The 20,975-nt window shown below is 35.7% G+C and overlaps 1 protein-coding gene across 6 annotated transcripts in view; it reads right to left on the bottom strand.

The window, feature by feature from the left end:
* TRPC4 (transient receptor potential cation channel subfamily C member 4) overlaps positions 1-20,975 on the bottom strand; it is a gene marked incomplete at both ends in the record, with an annotated part of 143,569 nt that overhangs the window by 94,783 nt on the left and 27,811 nt on the right. For 5 of the 6 annotated variants that reach the window (XM_080799214.1, XM_080799215.1, XM_080799216.1 and 2 more), the window contains one exon: positions 9,552-10,070. The exons of the other annotated variant lie outside the window; for it this stretch is intronic. In XM_080799214.1, coding sequence (XP_080655340.1) covers positions 9,552-10,070 — 519 coding nt within the window. The remainder of the gene's footprint in view (positions 1-9,551; positions 10,071-20,975) is intronic. 6 annotated transcript variants of the gene reach the window in all.

The following is a 20,975-nucleotide window of genomic DNA, read 5'->3' as shown; positions in this document are numbered from 1 at the left end:
GGGTATCACTGGTGAGTAGCAAATAGTAAGGGCTATCTTCAATGAGTGAGTGAGGACTAAATAAGGAAGGAAGAAAAGGAGGAAAGGAGGGACGAAAATGAGGGAAACATCAGGAGTGTCCTTACAAAAGGAGGTAGCATATAAAGTGTTAGTGAGATCTGGCTACAGTGATATTTTTAGTTCATAGTCAGCATTTTCTGCGTGGGTAAGTATGTCAGTGCAACACACACATGGACTTCATTATCTAAGCAAGAGTAAAATTCCAGGTTCTAGGAAGCTTCTAGAAGAAATCCAAACCTGGCCTAAGGCTTGCTGTCATTGTGCTGCCCTCAGTTTTTGGCACAGGAGAGACATTTGTGGAATTAATTATACCTGGAGAAGGAAAGAGCGTCTGTTGGCTAGAGCTGCCTAGCTCCTTCCACTAGCCTCCTTGTGGGTTTACTGCCAACAAGATTTCCAGCTACCCCTCCCTCTTCCCCCAACAGGTAAAGAGGAGAATATGACAGAAAAGTTTCCAGGAAGCATGTCCTACAGCCGCCTGGCAAAAATCACTGAGCTTGGAGAATGCCATGGAGAAAAATAATAGTGTCTATCATTTAAAAATAAAGCAATGGTCAAAGGTCTTTTTACAAACATGCAGAGAGCTGACAACAGGGTAGCTGGAATCCAGAGGAAGGTAAAAAGAAAACCATGGAGGAAGAAAGCCTTAGATTTTTCTGTAGCTGCCAAGGGCAAGCCACTGTGTGCTCCTAAAGCTGAAGGGAAAAAGGAAACAGAATGAGACACAAAGCCCAAGTACATAATCCTGCGTGATTGTTTTACCAGTTCTGTATTATCTAGAAGCAATCTGTACATTTAACACAGCTTCAGAATCACGGATCATGAAATTATAGCATAGGCATTACAAATCTCAGAGAGTTCTACTCTATGTTTGTTTCCAAGAAGTCAAACAAAAAACCCCTCTATTTAGAAAAACTGACTATGCCTCATATGGTCATATGGAGAAGGATAAGCTGAAAAGTTTCCTCTCTGATGCACAATTTATCAGGGATCTTGAGTAGGAGTTTATGTCTCAAAACCATCAAACATTTCTTGCAAACAGTGTTTCTGTTTTATAAATTTCCAAGACAATCTATTGGGCTTTTGTAATTTTTTTAGGAAACAATGTGAATTGGAATAAACTGTTAAACGGGCAGTTTCAAAAATTGATAATTCTTAATTTTGCTTAGTGATGAGAGACAGAGAAAATAGGACCATTAAATAACAACCCAGGAAAAATAACCCTCAAATGTAAATGTAAATTTTGTGCAAAGAAACAAAAGAAATGGTTTTTCATCATTGACAAACCAAATGATTGCATCTGAATGATGGAAAACAGGTGACCTTCTTGCTACTCTTGCTTGTCAATCATCACGGAGGCAGAAACACCAATTTCATACAGAAAACTAATTCACTTGCAGACTGAGAGAAGGTTTTCAATACACGGTGGATTTCTCAAAGATATTATCATTAACTTAATGTTTTTAGTTTATATCTGTGGCAAAGGAAAGCTACATCAGAAAGTGTTGCTAATCCTGTGGGTATATGCATTTTTCTCAAGTGAATGGAAGAGTATACTTCTGAAAATAAATTGCTTAACCCTTTCCTTTTTGTACCTTTTTAAAGCAGTATAAAATACAGGAACAAATGTGTTTTGTATCTAATTTAAAATTAAGATTAGTTATTTTAGGTTTTGTAAGATATTAATTGATCACTTTCTAATGAATGCAGTTTCAAATTAATTTATAGCATTTTGGACATGTACAATTTCATGTTTAATTGTGGCAAAAACCCAATCACTTTCAGATATGAATCAGGAGAAAGTGGTTTCATGTCATTTAATTAGTTGTAAACAAAACAAAACAAAACCTCATGGGGATGTGAATTCCAAGCTCTAAAAACCAAGTGTTAAATTAAATGCCTAATGACCTGTCATAATTCTGTCAGTCGGGCTGACAAGTCCTGAGCAGGTCAATGCTTCATCCATGACACAGAAGCAGGTCCGGGAATGTTTGGTCCCTAGTCGGGGGCTGGGCGGAAGCATTAGGGAGTCTGTAATCCACGTTGCCTTTACCGAGCAACAGCGGACGTGTGCCAACATGCCTGGAGCACGGCGAGGCAGAGGCCCCGGAATCAGTGAGTGAGTGTGCTCTGGAGAAGAGTGGGAGAAAAAACTATGCTAGAGGAATGCTTCTTTTTTACCACTTTTACAAGTCTCATAATTATCTGTATCACTCAGTGTGGCCTCATGTATTCGAATCTTACTGTATACTTGGCCTTTTGTTATAAGAGCTGCTGTGATATCAGTTCCTGATTCTGAGGGGTAGCGGGATAGAGGCATCAATGCCTAAACTATATTTAAACATACGACTCAGAAGAACAAATTCGAATCAAGTATATAGTATGCAATACGAGTCACTTTTGCCAGCCTATAATGGAAGCATTAGAATATGGGCGACCTTAAGGGTTGAGATAAAACTTGTACAATAAACATTTTTGATGAGAGTATATGTTTTAATATAAATGGCTCAGAGAACTGACTCTACCAATAGACTGTAAGAAGGATAAACTTATCTTTGATATTCAAAAGTGTAATGTGACCCGTGAGACTTAGATGAGCATTCATTACAAAAATTAAAACACTAAATGACAGAGTCAACCCTTTTTGCTGCATCATATACAAAAGAATCGTGTATAGCATTTTCCTGTATACGTTTAGTCTTTCATATTGGGAGTCTATGAGGGGATAAACAAAAACAGTGACAATAATAGTAATAATAAATAATAATAGCTACTCTTTCATGGATAAATATGGCAGGAGGTATGCTAAGCTCCGAACTTGCATTGTCTTGAAAAACAAAACAAAAACAGAACAAAAAATGACACAAAAAATCTTCAGCGGTGCTGTAGGCATCGGGCAGGAGGAGGTAAGACTAAAGGCAAGGCGTTCCGATGGAGAAACAACACATGAAAAGAAATAAAGAGCAAAGTCAAATGTGCAATAAAGATGCCAGAACAAGAGAAAGCAACAATTAATTTTGACTTGGGAATATGTTGAGGGAAGGCTTCCCAGAGACAGTGGTATTTGAGAAGAGATCTGAAGGACATAAATGTTTTCAAAACGGTTCAAATCGGAGAAGAGAAGAAAAGGAGAGGAACATGGTAAATAATATCAAACTGAATTCAAATAAATAAGTACATGTTAAATTAGTAAACCAAACTAAGGCAAAGGCATTATCAGCTTTACTGAGATAAATGAGTCTCCAAGTTTCTTCAGCAGAAAGATCTCAGTTATGGAGGGGAATAGTGTCTGCAATACTTTCTCTTATTTTTCTCCCCAAAAGTACTCTCTTTGCCATTCTTCTAGAACAGTTATGTGATGTCTATGAGACAATGTCTCTATAGTATGAGATATTTTCCCCTCCAAATTATTCATATTTTGATGTGGAATTTACCAGGCACAAGAAAATTATGAAAGGTATATTTCACACACCCCAGATTTGAACAAGAGTGAAAAAGGTGGAAAACATTAGACTAAAAGACAATCAATGGGTCAATATTAATAATAATAAAATGATAATAGTTGGTCAGCTTCTCTGCCTAGTTTGTTGCAAAAGCAAAGCTTTGCGTGGCTGCAGACCAGCCATCAAAATCTACTGGATCTAAGAGGAGAAAGCCATTGTTTGCCAGTGCCATCCCAAGGTTCTGATACAAGAGCCAGAAAGCAACATTATCATTGGTTTCTCTGTGATTTATTCATTTTTAATATTTATTTATTTATTTATTTGACAGACAGAGATCACAAGTAGGCAGAGAGAGAGGGGGGGGAAGCAGGCTCCCTGCTGAGCAGAGAGCCTGACGCAGGGTTCAATCCCAGGACCCTGGGATCATGCCCTGAGCCGAAGGCAGAGGCTTTAACCCACAGAGCCACCCAACTGCCCCTCATTTTTAATTTTTGAAAAAAATTTTTATTTTTATCTTTTGGTAGAGATAGGTAGTGGTACACCTGCAAGGGTTGGTAGTTTCCAAATAAATTCATACACAGAATGCTGTTTTTCCTCAATTGCTACCACAAGCACAAAATGACATCTGACTACGGATCTCTAGAACGAGCTTCCCAGTAGATTTCAGGTAGATAAAGAACATGAGTAGTATGTTTTATTCATTTTTAATATGAAACTCATACAGTAGCAAGTTCAAATTTAAAGAGTCATTTATTGCTTCTTTTCAAATAAAATTTGAATTAAAAAATTTGTCATGATTAACTTATCAATAAATAATTTATAGAAAGCAAAACTTATGAAATAAAGGTAAAGTCTAGCCCTAGGCAGTTTTACGAAGACGAATTTCCTTTGTTTCTGCTCCATTTATTATTTAACTGCTCCTCCCATTGCCCAACACTCTTCTGATGCCCTCACCTTCACCTCTCCTTCTCTCTCACCCGGGGCATTCCCTGGTTGTGTTAGGGCTCTATCCTCCATGGTTCCCCTGGCCCCTAATCTACTCCCTGTGTCTTCTCTTTCTGACAGTAGGTTTGGTTCTTGATTCCATATCAAGGAGTTTTGAATAAATCAAGAAACCAAAACCATACATTTTGAGAGATTTGAAGAGCTTTGATTCTGGAATATTTGGAATCAACTGAGTTCACCATGCAGGATGATGGGATGGCATCTGATTGACAGGAATCTCTTCACATTTCTCTCACTGCTCCATTGACAAGATAAACAAAAGATAAGAAGGGTATGAATAGTGGGCTGTTTAGACGTTGGTTTTTTCTCCTCCCTCTTTAACAACTCCATTAATTAATTTATAAGAAAGAACTTAGGCTAGCGCCAAAGTTTAAAATTAATGTTGCAAAGCTGCTGACATACTTTCACAAAAGAGAAAATTAAATTGAAAAAGATACGCTGTTGACTATGTAGAGATTTTTTTTCTAACTTTAATTTGAAGAGCTATAAAGAGATTGAATTGTAATGCTTTCACACATTAATGTATTTCACTGCTTTCTATTATTATTCAAGATCTAGGGTTCTTTACTGTGGACTAGTACCTTCACAATGTGGACAACCATGTGTAACAAACTAGGTAAGGTCTTTGCTGTGAACATATTTAAGGAACTCATCAAGGTCTCCGAGTATATACAATGATTCTGCAAATATTAGGCAAGAACAGTGACAGCATGAAAGTGATATTTAATGGCCATAAACTCTATATCGGCCAAAATTACACCAGGAACCAAGGGACATTTACTTGTTGAAGATATGTCCTCAATCACACCTCACTTTTATCTAATCCACAGGAGGAGACTCAGTTCCAAGGGGGTGGGTGCTTGGTTCTGGCTTTTTTTTTTTTCTCCCTCCATTTTCCTTTGAGACTCTTCATTTTGAAGAGTAACACTAGAATGGGGCGCTGACTTCTACCCCCCGTGAAGTGGACTTTCCCTGCTCTCTTTTCAGAGTGAGACTAAAGAGTTGACTCTTTGAAGAAAAAAAATAAAAGTGGGCTAAGAAAGAAAGGAAAAGGAGACATCGCACTCTTTGAAGAAGGCAAATGCTTTATCACAATGCAAAAACTAGAAAACAAAAACAAAAAAACCCTTCATGTCGAAATGCATGGCTTAATTATGAAGAAGCTGAGTCATGAAATAAACTCACAGGCTCAGCTGACCTTGGCTAGAAGTTCCGGTTGGATCAGATTTACCTCGTATTCACCATGATGACACCTAGGTGGAGGCAGTAGCGGGTACGGCAGGTTTTGTAGTTAAGTATTAATAGAAACGATAAAATCCTTCTGCCTATGCCTATAAAAATATTCATGATATTCAATTAATGCAGGCCTTTCTTTTTGGATGATATTACAGAATTACCAGAATAAGTCTGTAATCAAGTTCCCGCAACATGAATTGTTTTAATATTGGAATTCATAAGAAGGCTGTTAGTAGGTAATTACCCTAAACACTGCAATTTAATCAGACAAAGAAACATGCAGGGTGCCATCCAGAATTAAGAGATTCTGCAACTTCGGGTACGTTCATATTGAACACCTTCTACCTTTCAGTACAGAGTTATGACTGGTAAATATGACAGCTATGTTCCTGACACTCATACCTGGAGGAGAAGGGTGAAATGTAACAAAACAATGCAAAACAGAATGTGTGGAAGGAGGGCATTTATCCCAGAGATTGTATGGAGGGGGTCTGCTTCATGGAACCTCCTTATCAGAGGGGAGACCTGAGATGAGTTTGGAAGAGTGAGTGGGACTTAGCCTTGGAAAGATCAATAAGAAGCCATTCCAAAAATATAAGAGATGGACCAAAGACAAACCACAAACTTTTTTAAACTAAAACTGGGAAAACTTGTGGTAAAAAGACATAAGGCAAGACATTTATGCTAACACAGAGTTTCATTTAAAACACACGATCTGGGCACCTGGGTGGCTCAGTGGGTTAAGCCTCTGCCTTCGGCTCAGGTCATGATCTCAGGGTCCTGGGATCGAGTCCCGCATCGGGATCGGGCTCTCTGCTCAGCAGGGAGCCTGCTTCCCCCCTCTCTCTCTGCCTGCCTCTCTGCCTACTTGTGATCTCTCTGTGTCAAATAAATAAATAAAATACTAAAAAAAAAAAAAAAAGACACACGATCTTACTAGAAAATCTTACATCAAATATTCTGAAGTCAATAATTTCTGAATAATTTAGGAATATGTTTCATAAAACATGACCTATGATTTCAAAGAATTTATATGAAAGTAAAACCTTATTCTTGATTTAATAATGCTATTAGTCATCCAATATTACTTTGCTTTGGAAAAATTGTTCAACCCAAAGGAAATGTGTTCTTCAGTATTGAATGAAAGATACTCCAGAACAACTCTGTAAAAATTTTGTTTTAATTTTTCCCTCTATTATCATTTCAAAAGATGAAAAGAGAAAATGCAAATACAGTGTCTTTTAAAAAATGTATCTTTTAAAAGGTATTACTAATTCATTTTTTCTTGTTACATGTTACGTGTTTTTAGCCACCCTTCATCCTGTTGTATCATTAAGGATGATCAGCCTCCAATTCCCACAACTTCGTATTCGCAAAAGGTACAAGCATCTTGAAAGAAGTCTTAGAAATGATCAAACGCTTTCTATAGCTTTCCTTCTGACACTTCTAAGGACTCAATTTGTGGCTTTTTGTTGGATAGGCTTTGAAGTTAAGCATGCTTTGTATATTCCTGGAATATACAAAAGAACCTAAGCAAAGAAAAAAAAATGTTTAGTAGGAATGAACCTTTTTAGGGGTCAGAAACAAGACTGAGAACAATATAGATTTAACATTTTATGGACTCCTTGTAATAGACTATCAGCTCTAGGACGGAGCCACACTCCCATGGAGGCCTAAGTGCCCCGAGCAATCCCTGGCATGTGTTTGGTGAAATATATGTTCAAAGAGTCAATGAATGAAGAAATGAATGAATGAATAGAATGTATAAAAATGATTTGTGGGTAAAAATATATTCATATGTTAATATGTAAGAAATTTGTACTACTTTTTTTTTTTTTTTTTTGGTCTTGGACAAACTTTTGATAAGAATTTGGCAGCTTCATTTGATTAAATGTCACCATTCAGAGAGTATGGTAAAAGACTCAATGAGCATTTTGTTCCAGTGCTTTCACGAAAGTCACTGTGGCAAAAGACAAAGTTAAATCAGTTATGATATCAGGACCCATAGCAGGGTGGGCATAAAATGGCACTAGGTTGGTTCACTAACTGCAGGGCGAACAAAAATGCAACAGGTGAGCAAAGACAGTTGCAGCTACTGTGTTCTTTTTTTCATTTTGTGGATTTCTGCATCCTGGGAATTCCATCTCACTCACCAATTACAGGATAACATCAAACCTGGACAGATTTATCATAGGAAAAGACCTTTGTAATTACTGTGTCGATCCCTTAAATCTGTCTCCCCACAGAAAACTAAAGAAAGAAAAGCATAATACTGGGTTAATAACAGATACTTGAGAAGAACTAGCTCAAATTCTAAGCCACATCAGTATCTTACCTCATTTTATCTTCTTTTTCTTAGATTTTTTTTATTTTTAAGTAATCTCTACACCCAACGTTTGGCTCAAACTCACAACCGGAGGTGGAGTCACATGCTCCACAGACCAAGCCATCCAGGTGCCCCTCATTTTATCAGTTCTAGTACATGCTATTACTTTTAAATGTCATATTTAGCACATAAGAATCTCTAATCAAGTGAAGTTTTTCATTAATTTTTTATAGTTGTATATTAAAATTATTCTAGTTCTGTTAAAATATCAGTTCCCTGAGCCCTAAACACAAGAGGCTAAAAAAAATTAGTTGATACTGTTGACAGGGCTCCAACTAGCATGTGTGATTTTGGAATCAGAGGGAAGGCACACAAAAGAAGCCATTTCCTTCATTGTTAGGGGAAAAGATCATTTCAACTAGTTTCAGTCTCCAATGACAACTGGCCAAGAACTACAGGAAAAACTCAAGGAAGTAAATTCAGGTATCTTGATCCTTAAATATTTAGTAAGTAGCAGTAGACAAAGCAGCCAAAGCTAATGTAGAATAATTAGGGCCAACTGCAAAAAAACAAAAAACAAAACAAAACAAAACAAAAAAACGGAATACATTTTTATTCAGAAGTCTCTTTTCTTTTTCATCTTACCTTATATAGTTTTTTCCAATTGATTTTCTAGAATAGATAATCACTATAATTCAAGAATAAACAAAGCATATTTTCTGAAGATGGAAGTAAAATAGATTTTGGAGAACTCTCTTAACTCAGCGATGGAAACAAAAACAAGAATGCTAGATAATGAGCATGACAGCTCTGAGTTTTCTTAATATTCAAATCACGGAAATTTCATGAGAAATTATAACTCTTCTGCAACTAGCATCTTTAATCTCTTATTCCTGACCAATAAAGAGACTAAGCCAGGCGTGAGAGGTTTCGACACTTTCATCTGCTGTTGGACTAATATTTTTTCTTTATTAATAACTTCTAATAATGTACTTTATTAACATAAGGACTTATAACTTACTAAAGTCTTCACACACATCCACACATTTTATACTTCTATAAATCTCTGAGGAATATATTTTATATGTATAAATAAATACATGTAACAAAATATTATAACTATTAAATCCATTAAGCAGACGAGGAAACCAATCTCAAAGAGATCTGAAAAGGAACAAGAGTTATAAATGGTAGAACCAGAACTTTCAGTGTGGAGATTGTAAAATTCATCAGTTTTTCCATTCTACCACAGTAAATGTGCACATCTTAACTCATTCGCCTAATGCCATCACCAGTTATTATGCCATTTCTTGCCATTCTTCCATGTGTTTTGTAATTATTAATCTGGCAAACCATAATTATCATCCACTTCCAGATAAGTAGAAAAGGCTCTAAAGCCCAAACATAATTTCAGAATACCGGTTGACGTCACTGTGATTAAATCATATGATATTTTGATAAAAAGGTCTGGCAACACTCACCTCTTTTTGACGGTACTTTATGGCCAATTTGAGTCTGGCGAGATCATTTCCACTTTGTTCTTCTATAAGGCTACTGTCATCTCTGTAATTAAGAATGATTTCCAGTTCTCTGGAACTCCTTGTTTGATCCAGTAGGTCCTTCGCAAACTGTTTGCACTGTCGGGACAGCTCCTCGTACTCCGACTTGAATTCATTTTCCACTTTACTCAGCTCCTGAAGCTCCCAACTTAGCTGAAAGGCAGTGAGAAAAGGGTCTTCACTTGACAGTGCGATGAGGGAGGGGCTGGCCAAGGCCTTGTAGATGTTGAGTCTGGAGCGTGAGTGGCGGAGGCTATCCACGTCCGAGCTGGAGACGCATTCCACACAGTTGCAGCGGACCTCGTGGGGTCTGGGCACGGAGACTCCTTTCTGAACTAGAAGCTTGATTATTTCGTAATTATTTGTATGGGCTGCCAAAATGATTGGTGTAATGTCTGGAGTGAATTCAGAGAACTGCTTATCAAGGAGTATGGGAGGCACCTAGAAAAAAGAAGAAAGCCGAGGTGATGAATATTTATTCATTTGTTCAAGCCAGTGAATTTCAAACAGCATGCTAGAGCGAGGCTGAACAAAGTTCATAAATCTTGTCCAAGCTCTTCTGCAGGAGAGAGATGGCCTTTTTTTTCTGCTGAAAGACAAAAGAAAATTCTTGAAAAAAAAAAAAAAAACCTTCCAATATAATGACACATTATTCTTATTATATTTATTTAATCTGAATTTTGACATTTTGTGAAATCTCAAAATAAGTGACTATGGGAAGTCTTTACTTGGTAAAAGACTTTCTTGCTCCCAACTTATTTTCTGACACCCAGTCTTTGCTTTTCTTTCCCCAAGGTGTGGACTCCCTAAATAATTCAGAAATACACTGAATAATAGTTAATCATTTGTTTTAACCCAAGCTTTTCCTCTGCAAGAGAAGTTTTTTAGTTTTCAGTTGTTTTTGTTTGTTTGTATGTTTGTCTGTTGTTTTATCTTCTGCATTTCTAAAACCAAGTCAATGATTAACGGTGGCAGCAGAATGTAAGAAGGCTAGCCTCCTGCTTTCTGCTTTCATCTATCACTTTATGGTCTGTTTTCCAGAGGGCCACAAGTGCTCCGTCACCATTGTATCAGAAATAAACACATACGGTTCCCAATGAATTAGGTTACCGGTGTGTTCATGCACCATTTCCTTTGGGTTTTCTTCTCGGAATGGTAATGATGAAAATGCTGTAATGGGCACTATTTAGTCAACATCTGCCGGGTGCCTTAACCCTCACTATTATTCACACTTTCTAGTTGGGATACTTCAGTGAGTAAGTGCAAGACCCACTGTTTGCACCGGGGTCCACCTGACACCCAAGCCTGTGCGTATTCCACCACACCACACCGCTGCACAATTTTTGGTTTAATAGTTCTTCCTGCGGGCATAAAGATGCATCTATGAAAATAAATGCTGTATAAGGATAAGTTAAAAAAAATGGCAGAAAAAATGATGACCCATGTACTGTATAAAATACACTGTAAACTATAAAGGAAACCATAAAAGGATCAAAAGCAAAATAACTACATAGAGAAAAACAAAACTCATATGAAACCTTAATTAGACTATTTTTAAGTAGAGGTATATCTTTATATGAGAATAATTAAGCCTGTGTGCTTCTTAACTTATTTGACCTTTAGAATCTCTATTTGGGGGTGCCTGGGTGGTTCAGTCCTTAAGCTGCTGCCTTAGGCTCAGGTCATGATCCCAGGGTCCTGGGATCGAGCCCCACATCAGGCTCCTTGCTCTGCAGGAAGCCTGCTTCTCCCTCACCCACTCCCCCTGCTTGTGTTTCCTCTCTTGCTGTGTGTCTCTCTCTGTCAAATAAACAAATAAAATCTTTAAAAAATAGAATATGTTTGTTTTATAAGAAGCACTCTATAAAGAATAATGAGATTTAGTTATCTATTTAAAGGTTATTTAAAATACATGCAATCAGTTGATAAAAGATAGTACTTACTTATTAAAAAATTTGGAATAACACTGTTGAGGTAGCACTGTATGTTCAAGCAGGATCAATACATACCTCATTACTTTTTAAGTAACTATCTTACATTTTCAATATTACATAATTGAAAATTTAACTATGTATTTATTACAAGGAAAAAAATGCCCCTAATTAAAATTAAACAAGAAGTAATCTTTTCAGTAACTATACTTCAAGGTTTTCTATGGCAGACATGAGGAAAAACAAAAACAGCATAAATAAGTTCCTCCATTAAATGTATATTTAAGTGATAGCTGCAATTTGGAGGGGTTTTCTGGATTCAATAGAATTTCATTCTAGATTTCTGTAGTTCTTAAAGCTATTTTAAAAGCTATTTTAATTAAAAATAATTTTAAATTTATTAACCATAAAATGCAACTTTAAAGAATATTTCAGCAAACTTTTATGAAAAAATAAGTATAATATGACCATATTAAAAAGCATTTATATTTCAGGAGAATGTCAGTGTCATAGTATTAGAAAGAGAGATGGCAAAGTAACTGATAAAATATGTGAGAATACACCAAAAATAAATACTCTGTTCATGAGTCTTTTTTTTTTTTTTTTTTTTTTTTTTTTTTTTTTTTTTAAAATATTTTTTATTTATTTGACAGACAGAGATCACAAGTAGGCGGAGAGGCAGGCAGAGAGAGAGGGGGAAGCAGGCTCCCTGCTGAGCAGAGAGCCCGATGTGGGGCTCGATCCCAGGACCCTGAGACCATGACCTGAGCCGAAGGCAGAGGCTTAACCCACTGAGCCACCCAGGCGCCCCTGTTCATGAGTCTTAATAGTCAAAAAATCATTGTGAATTTTTAATTCTTTAAATATATGGATTTCACTAATTATATCTTTTATAAGGAATTTATTTTAGAAAATAATTTTTAATGAAACTTTTTTTTTTAAGATTTCATTATTTATTTGACAGGGCGGGGGGAGCAGTAGGCAGAGGGAGAGGGAGAAGAAGGTTCCCCGCTGAGCAGGAAGCCTGATGTGGGTCTTGATCCCAGGACCCGGGGGTCATGACCTGAGCCAAAGGCAGATGCTTAACCAACTGAGCCAACCAGGCGCCTTTGAATGAAACTGTTTTATATATAATATAATAATTCAATGGTCAATAAATAACTATTTTTTAAGTTATGTAATTTTAATTATCTTAGAGTTACCTTTTACTCTAAAATGTGTTCTAAATTCAATAATATATTATATGTTGTCTTTACCATCAGTTGTTTGATGCCCAGCTAGACAGGGACCACTAGACCCTGGGAACTGTTTGGCCTTAGGCGTCCTTCATGCAGGAGTCTGTGGCGCCTCTGACCAGCCAGCTAGGCAGGCACACGTCAGTGTTTAAGTGAGTCTTAGACCCAGGTTCTGGGGTTTCTCCCATTCCATTAAGAAAAATAGTGATCAAACAAAAACATTTAAAAAATTGCCTGTTATTCATTACTAATTACATGCCAGTACCAATGATTACATAGTGTTTGAAAATTGGAGTGTTATCTTACTCTATTATCAGGTCTACGTTTATTAGCTTGTATTCCTCTATATGTAAAACTACGCCCTTTTTTCCTTTTTATTACTGAGTATTCCTATGGACCCAAGGATTCTTCCTTTATTTTAGTGTTTAATTGCAATAATTATTCACTTTGAACTTATTGAGGTATAACACACCTTCATTAAAATGCACAACTGTTAATGTAAAGCTTGATGTATTTTTAAAATATGTGTGCACCTGTGTGATACAACACAGATTATAATCCAGCAGAGGGTGTGCACCTCAGGAACCTCCCTCTTGTCACCTCCCAGTTGTTACATTTTGTAATCACAAACCTAAACGCTATCGCCAGAGATCACTTCACACACACCTGTTCACTTTATATAAATGAATCCTAAAGTATATGCTTTTTACATCTAGCTTTCTTTGGACAACATTAGCTCTTTGAAATATTTTATTATTGTTAGAAGCAATATTTTTTGTAAATTCCGTTCTGCATAATATTTTGATTTATGAAGATAGCACAGTTTATTTAATATTCTCTTGTTGATAACATTTGTGTGATTTCCAGTTTCCACTTGTAGCTAAGAATACCATTTCTATGCATACTTTTGTCTGTGTCTGCTAATACATATCTAAGAATGCAATTTTGGGTTGAATATTTTTCTTAAGCAGTTACAGCAATTTTCATGACTATCACAAATCATATTTGGTATTTTCAATTATCTACCTATCAGTCTATATATCTACCTATTTGTTTATGCCATTCATTATGTCAAGAAATCATTTTGAATTGTTTATTTATTATCAAGGACAGGTGTTGAATTTGCTAAGGTCTTTTCCATGGAGATGATTTTATAATTGTTCCTCTTACTCCTAAAAATGTGGCTAATTAAATAAATCAATATTTTACTATTGAAACTTTCTGGCTTTCCTGAAATGAATTCCATTTGCTCAAATGTGTAATATTTTTATTTAGAATTGTTATACCAATGTTCATAAGTGAGATTGATTTATAATCTTTACTATGCTGTCTTTATCAAACTTTGGTATGAATACTATGTTTGCTTCATAAAAAACATATGGATTCTCTCTTCCTTTGGAATACAGGGAGATGTGCCATTCAGAGCTTTCTTATTTTTCTTTCTTTCTTTTTTACGATTTTATTTATTCCTTTAAGACAGAGGGAGACACAGAGAGTACAAGCAGAGGGAAAGGGAGAAGCAGACGCCCTGCTGAGCCGGGAGCCTGATGTGAGGCTCCATCCCAGGACACTGGGATCACGACCTGAGCCAAAGGCAGATGCTTAACTGACGGAGCCACCCAGGCGCCCCTCAGATCTTTCCTCAAGAGAGGATTCACTGATTACCTGGCAGTGCGTTAATAGAATCCAGCTGTCTACCTCTTCAGGTTCTTCCTCAATTTTGGAGCCCTGGGCAGTAGACTGAATAAGTACATTGACAAGGACCTAGTTATTTCCACCCAGTCCGGGACATCTCTAGTAATTTTTCTCTGAGTTCCCCTTTACCCTGGCAAGGATTTTTGTCAGTTCTGGGTCATGGTCTAATGGCTTCCCCTTCTCAATCTTGCTTTCTTCCCTTTTACTTTCAAAATGTTATTTTCCAGTAAAACTTTTGCAATCATCTCATTTTATCTGCCTCTTGGGGCACCTGGGTAACTCAATCAAGCATCGGGATCAAACCCCCATTTCAGGCTCCCTGCTCAGCGGGGAGCCTGCTTCTCCCTCTCTCTCTGCTGCTCCCCCCTGCTTGTGTTTTCTCTCTCTTTCTCTTTCTCTCTCTACCTCTCTCAAATAAATGAATTAAAAAAAACTTTATCTGCTTCTTGAAGAATCCAAAATGTGATCAATCCATTTTCCATATTGTGGGGGGAAAAATAAGTAACACTGAAGTTATTTGATCTTTGGAAGTTCAAAATTATTCTGTGAAAACCCTGAGTGCCTGCTATTTTTTATGGGATATTCAGTAACTTTTCCTATTTATTGCATAATAAATATCTTGGCTTTTCTATCAATAATAGGGTCTGTTAATAAAAACTGCATTGGGGGGAAGTTATTCAGTTCACCTAGTTTCATTTTAAAAAGACAGTTTTAAATGTGCAAGGATTCAGGAAATGCTAGACCTACAATGTCCCTCCTGAGGAATCTACCATGGGACAAGACTATGCGGAACTGAGGAAAGGACGAATGAGGGGTGCTAAATGTATGTAACAGTTAATCAAAGATCAATGCAAATTTAGGAAAATATAAATTTTTAAATGTTCTAAAAAGAAAAAAAGAACAAGAGGAGAGATTGAGAGAAAGGAAGGTGTCGAGCAAAAGGCTCTCTACTTACCCAGCTAGCAGAACAGAAGCCTTGGTAAAGCAAAAGGGGGACACGAAGGTTTTATAAAAGGTATTAATATAAAATACAAACTATTCTAAATAATGAGAAAATACAGGTCTTGAGGACCTTTAATTCTTTCCCTCCACTTTGCAAAGATAAATTTTCCAAAATATTAATCTCTCAGACAACTCCTTTTCTTAAAATACTTCCATGGCTTATAACTACTTTGATTTACTATTCACTCGTACATCAATCAACGAATATTTATTGACTCCATTGTCTGGTGCAACATTAGACTCTGAGAAATTAAGAAAAATGAAGGTGAAACAGTCCACGCCCTCAAACAGAAGATTGCCATACTTGACACATTCCCAGATCTCTCACCAAACTGAATCAAATGTTTACTAACTTACTATAAATCCAGCACCATAATAGGTACCATGTGAAATACTCAGAAAAACAAGAAACAAGTGTTTGCAACATCATATCAGATTCTCACCAAGTTTTAATTGTTCTGAAAATTTTCCAAGAACTCGCCAAAATCTCAGGGTAGTGTTTCTACTTTATATTCTTTATAATGGGGCAGTAGAGTTAGCATAAACTATTAACTGTAAAAAATATATTGTAGACGTAAGAATTATTTGGTGACTTTCATTCAGTATTAACAAGAATTTAGTACTCTGCAACATTTTACTTTCCTTAACAAGTAGCAAATATACTGGGAGCAGAAAAGTGCAGATTTAAATGATTCTTATAGAAATGTTAGAATATTTAGGCTGCTATTCCTTTTTCCACTTAACGAAGTGCCTAATGGTATGTGTTGCAGACTCTGGTACTCGTTGTGACTGTCATTTCCTGGGTGACGTCATGGAATCAGATTTCTGAGCTTTCCGAGGAGTAACTGAAACGAGCTCCAATGCAAAGGACCCAATCACAGTCAATCACAGAAGGTGAGAGAAAATGAAAGGTAAAAGACGCCCCTCAGTTTTTTGCTCTGGCAGCCCAGGCATTTGTAAGTTGATACAACTTTGTTATCTATTAAATATTCAGAACTTTTTAAAAGTCAGCAATGTAAGACATTGGATCTCAGAAACTTTTAGAAAATTCAGAAAATGAGCTTGCTTCCCCTTTTTCATACTTCATTTCTAACCAATCTACTTTCTGTCCCAATCTCTCTTCTTTGCTTTATTGAGTATCTTCAACATGTAACTCTCTCTCTCTCTCTTTCCTTTTGCGGTTCCAATGTTATAGGTGAAAAGCAAAGCTCCCAACATTAAAATAAATAAATAGGTCACTGTAGGTACTCAGTAGCTATTACCTAAACATGATTTTGATAGAAACATAGGTGTTTTCTTCAATTTTTTTTTTAATTTGCCATCTGGCATATTTAAGGACAGATGTGAATATTATGAGCCTGTAGATGAAACCTGTAGATGAAAATCACACCAAGCATGACTTTCAGCTGAAGTAAAATTTCTAGACATAAAAGCATTACACCCAGATAAACATACAAGCATAAAAATATATACTCACATCACTAATAAACAAACACACATACATGCCATTTTTTAAATATAAATTCAAGTGGTTGTATGGCATATTTCACTTAGTAATCCACAACAAAGTAGAACATGCAATTAAAAGAGTATCCTAAAAGCAAGGAAAAGTTGCTTCTTATATTGCAGAACTGGAAGGACCTCTGGTCTAAGCTCTATTAATGAATATTTGTTCAATGCTTTTTGTCAACCTTACCATAACATTAGTTACATTATTAATGGAATCATTTCCATGCCCCAGAACATTAAAAGTGACGAATACATAAAGAATCCATTAACTTGTAAGTAGATTGCTTTTCTCAAATTTATTAAAAATCTTCACCTTGAAGTGATTCAGCACCAATCTGAGGCATATAGTTTAAAGTCTAAAGTATGATATTCTACCCAAATATAGAAATGTCTCCTTGCCACTAAGATAAACGTTTTTGAACTATCAATACTGAAATATACATTTCTAGGAGAGAAATTCATCCTAGAGTAACATTCATCCAATTTAAGAGTACCTATTTCCTTAAATTCAGCATTTATTATAGTGGGTTGTATAAAATGAGTAAAAGAAATTTACCTGTATTAAAATATTTAGAGTGTCCTAAATCACTGACTAAATAGATCCACATTCTATTCTGGCTCTACTCTTAATTAGTTAATTAGCTTGTGAATTTCTCCTAATATATCTGCTGTATGCTGTATGAAAAACGATATCCCAACTCTAACATGAAATTTCTATGGTTCAATCACTTATTAAATATTCCAGTTGATGGCATGATGATAGAAAATTTATGAGGCTTGTTTTTAAGTGCTTCAATAAAAACTTGTTGAATTCTTTAGTATCATCTTGCTTTAGCATCAATAATTTTATCTAATGTATCAAAACCTTTATTTTTTAAAACTCAGGATTATAAATATTAAATTTATCTCTTTCATATACTCAGTCTAACTCAAATCAGCATAAGGGAGTTTTAACTCAGAGTTATGTTTAAAAATTCATTAAATATCAGTTATTTAGAATTTGAAATTACCACACCCACATGCACAAAAACCAAACAACAAATATTTGTCATATGAATAAATACATGAATGAATAAAGAGACAGATGGATAAACAAATGAATGGTTAGATTACAATCTTATCTAAACAGTCAACCTTATTACTTTAGGTCCATACTCTTGCCTGGAAAGACTAAACAGAATTCAAAATTCTACTGTGCAGAAAAAGAAATTCCCTTTGCTCTTGGTCTCAGCACAAGATGAATGATTTTATTGATATGTTCACAGCTGATCTATAAGAGCAAAGACTCTTGTGCTTTCCCCTACTTCTGAGTGGTCGAAGTCTTGAAGACACTAATAGATTGATCTGACATCTAATGAAACCTTAACCCAGAAAATAATTGCAAAAAACGGCTTAACAGGAATGAGACACTATTATGTGCATACGGCTCAAAATCAGAGGTTCTCCAGTTTTCGTGTACCTCACAAAATATGGAGCAGCCTGGGGACCCTTATTCAGAAAAAAGAATGTTTCTAAACATAAATGCATGGTATTATACAGCAAAAAGTATTTAAATATATTTAAAATCTATTTAAAGACAAATACATGATGTAGTAACATACATTCTTTTCTATTAATGTATTAAATACAAAGATCTATTGACAGGTAATTAGACTAATTTTGAAGTAATGCCCAACATGTAAATATATCAGGTATATGGTAAAATGGTAATATGATAGGAAAATACCTATGATCTCTGCTATTGACAAAGACACAAAAATTTCTGGCAAAACTAATTTTTTTGGCTTATGTTCATAATTGAAGGAAAATATGTATTCCATTTAGAAGTTAGTAAAAATAAAGATGTGTTTTTTTCCATTTCATCTTAGTTCACAGATACCCTTGAATTTTATCTATTGCATCCCCAAGTTAAGAAGATCTTCAAGTCTGGCTTAATTGGAATTGGAAAACTCAAATGAGAATTTTAACCAGAAAGCATTAACGAGAAAGTTGTTTCTTAGAAGAGGTAATTAAAGAATTTGAAAGGTGTCTGGAAAGAAAAGAAAGAAAGCATTATTTTTGAAACAAAAAATACATTTTTCATCTTTATTCAAAGATAGAATGTTCTATAGTTACAAATGTCCTAGAATGTCAAGTGGAACAAACAGTTCACAACGCAAACACACACATGCACACAGATGTTTACTTTATGAGGGAAAATTCTGAAAATTTGGGGGAAATCCTGAAGACTTAACATGTAAATAAATGATGTTTAAGGGGAAAATAAAGAACAGATGGAGAGAAGATGACCAAAAAAGGAGGCACAAATAGCAAGGGAAATTTTCCTAGTCTAAGGAAATGTTGGGTCTATACACTGAGAGGGCTCATCAGGTCTTTGGCTGAAACAATGAAAATAATGACATATGATTAGACACATCCTGCTGATATCCCAGACTTCAAAGGGTTAAAAAAAAATTTCCAGACTTCTAAGACCTAAAAAAAAAAAAATAAATTAAAAAATAAAGAAAAGAAAAGAGGAGAACTGTGAAATCATCAGATCTATAGAATGAGTGGGTAACAATGGAGATGCAACTAATATCACACCTCTTATCTTCTCTCATTAAAATCTGCAAGACATGTCATTGTATCTATACACAATTTTTAGTAAAGTGAATATGAGTCAAGAATATTGCATGTAGCCGCCTCTCTCCTGTTAGGACAAAAGGCATTTGAGTTATAGTAGAATTCAGAAGTTACATCACCCATATATCTTATAGGAGCAAATTTTTCAGAAAATATTATAACCAAATATTAAGTGATTCATCTCCAGGTAGGTAGGAAGAAATAGTTTGAGCAATCAATCTTGCAATACTGGAGTTAACTCAAATGTTGGTTTGTATGGTGCCTGGGGTTTGGTAACACAGTTAATCAGTAAAGATACTTGAAACAGAAAAGACAGAAAGAGAATATCTGAAAATAGTTTGGAATTCAGTTTTAAAGTATTTCACTGTAACCTAGGAATTGGTGGGTAGGATTTGATGTTGGAGAATAAGGAGAAAAAATGTACCTTTGTTTTTACTGAGTTTCATATAAATAACATAGATTTTCCTTCATTTAATTATATGCATGTGGGCCTCTTTTAATGAGGAGCAACTGGTTTATTAATAATAATATCACATTAATGATATTATTATCATGAATAATAATAATATTAGTTTGGGCTTCCATATTATTTTATACTTGTTGTTTATTTTCTTGGTGTCAGTTCTTACCTTTATTTTTGTTTTTTTGTTTTTTTAATTTAAGTAGGTTCCAGGCCCAGAGCCGGATTGAACTCACCACCCTGAAATCAAAATCTGAGCTGATACCAAGAGTTGGATGTTTAACCAACTGAGCCACCCAGGCACACCTACTTTTGTATTTTTTTAAGTAATTATAATTTTATTTTATTTAGTTAATTTATTTATTTTAAGTAGCCTCTATGCTCAACATGGGGCTTAAACTGCAACCCAGACATCAAGAATCATATGCTCCCCAAGCTGAGCTAGCAAAGCACCCCTACTTTTGTATTTTATTTATTTATTTTTTTAAGATTTATTTATTTATTTGAGAGAGAGAGAGAAAGCAAGGGGAAGGGCAGAGAGAGAGGGAGAGAAGCAGACTCCCCTCTGAGTGCAGAGCCTGACATGGGGCTCCATCTCACAACCCTGAGATCATGACCTGAGCCAAAATCAAGAGTCTGATGCTTAGGGGGCCTGGGTGGCTCAGTTGGTTAAGCTTTTGCCTTCAGCTCAGGTTATGATCTCTGGGTCCTGGGGTTGGGTCCTGGGATGGAGACCCACATCAGACTTCCTACTCAGTGGGGAGTCTGCTTCTTTTTCTCTCTCTCTCTCCCTCTGCTCCTCCCCACCACTCATTCTTTCTCTCTCTCTCTCTCTCTCTCTCTCTCATTCTCTCTCAAATAAATTAATAAAATCTTAAAAAAAAAAAAAAAG

Source organism: Martes martes (genome assembly GCF_963455335.1).
Source record: "Martes martes genome assembly, chromosome: 3".
NCBI lineage: Eukaryota > Metazoa > Chordata > Mammalia > Carnivora > Mustelidae > Martes > Martes martes.
This window is presented reverse-complemented; position numbering and strand designations above follow the sequence as displayed.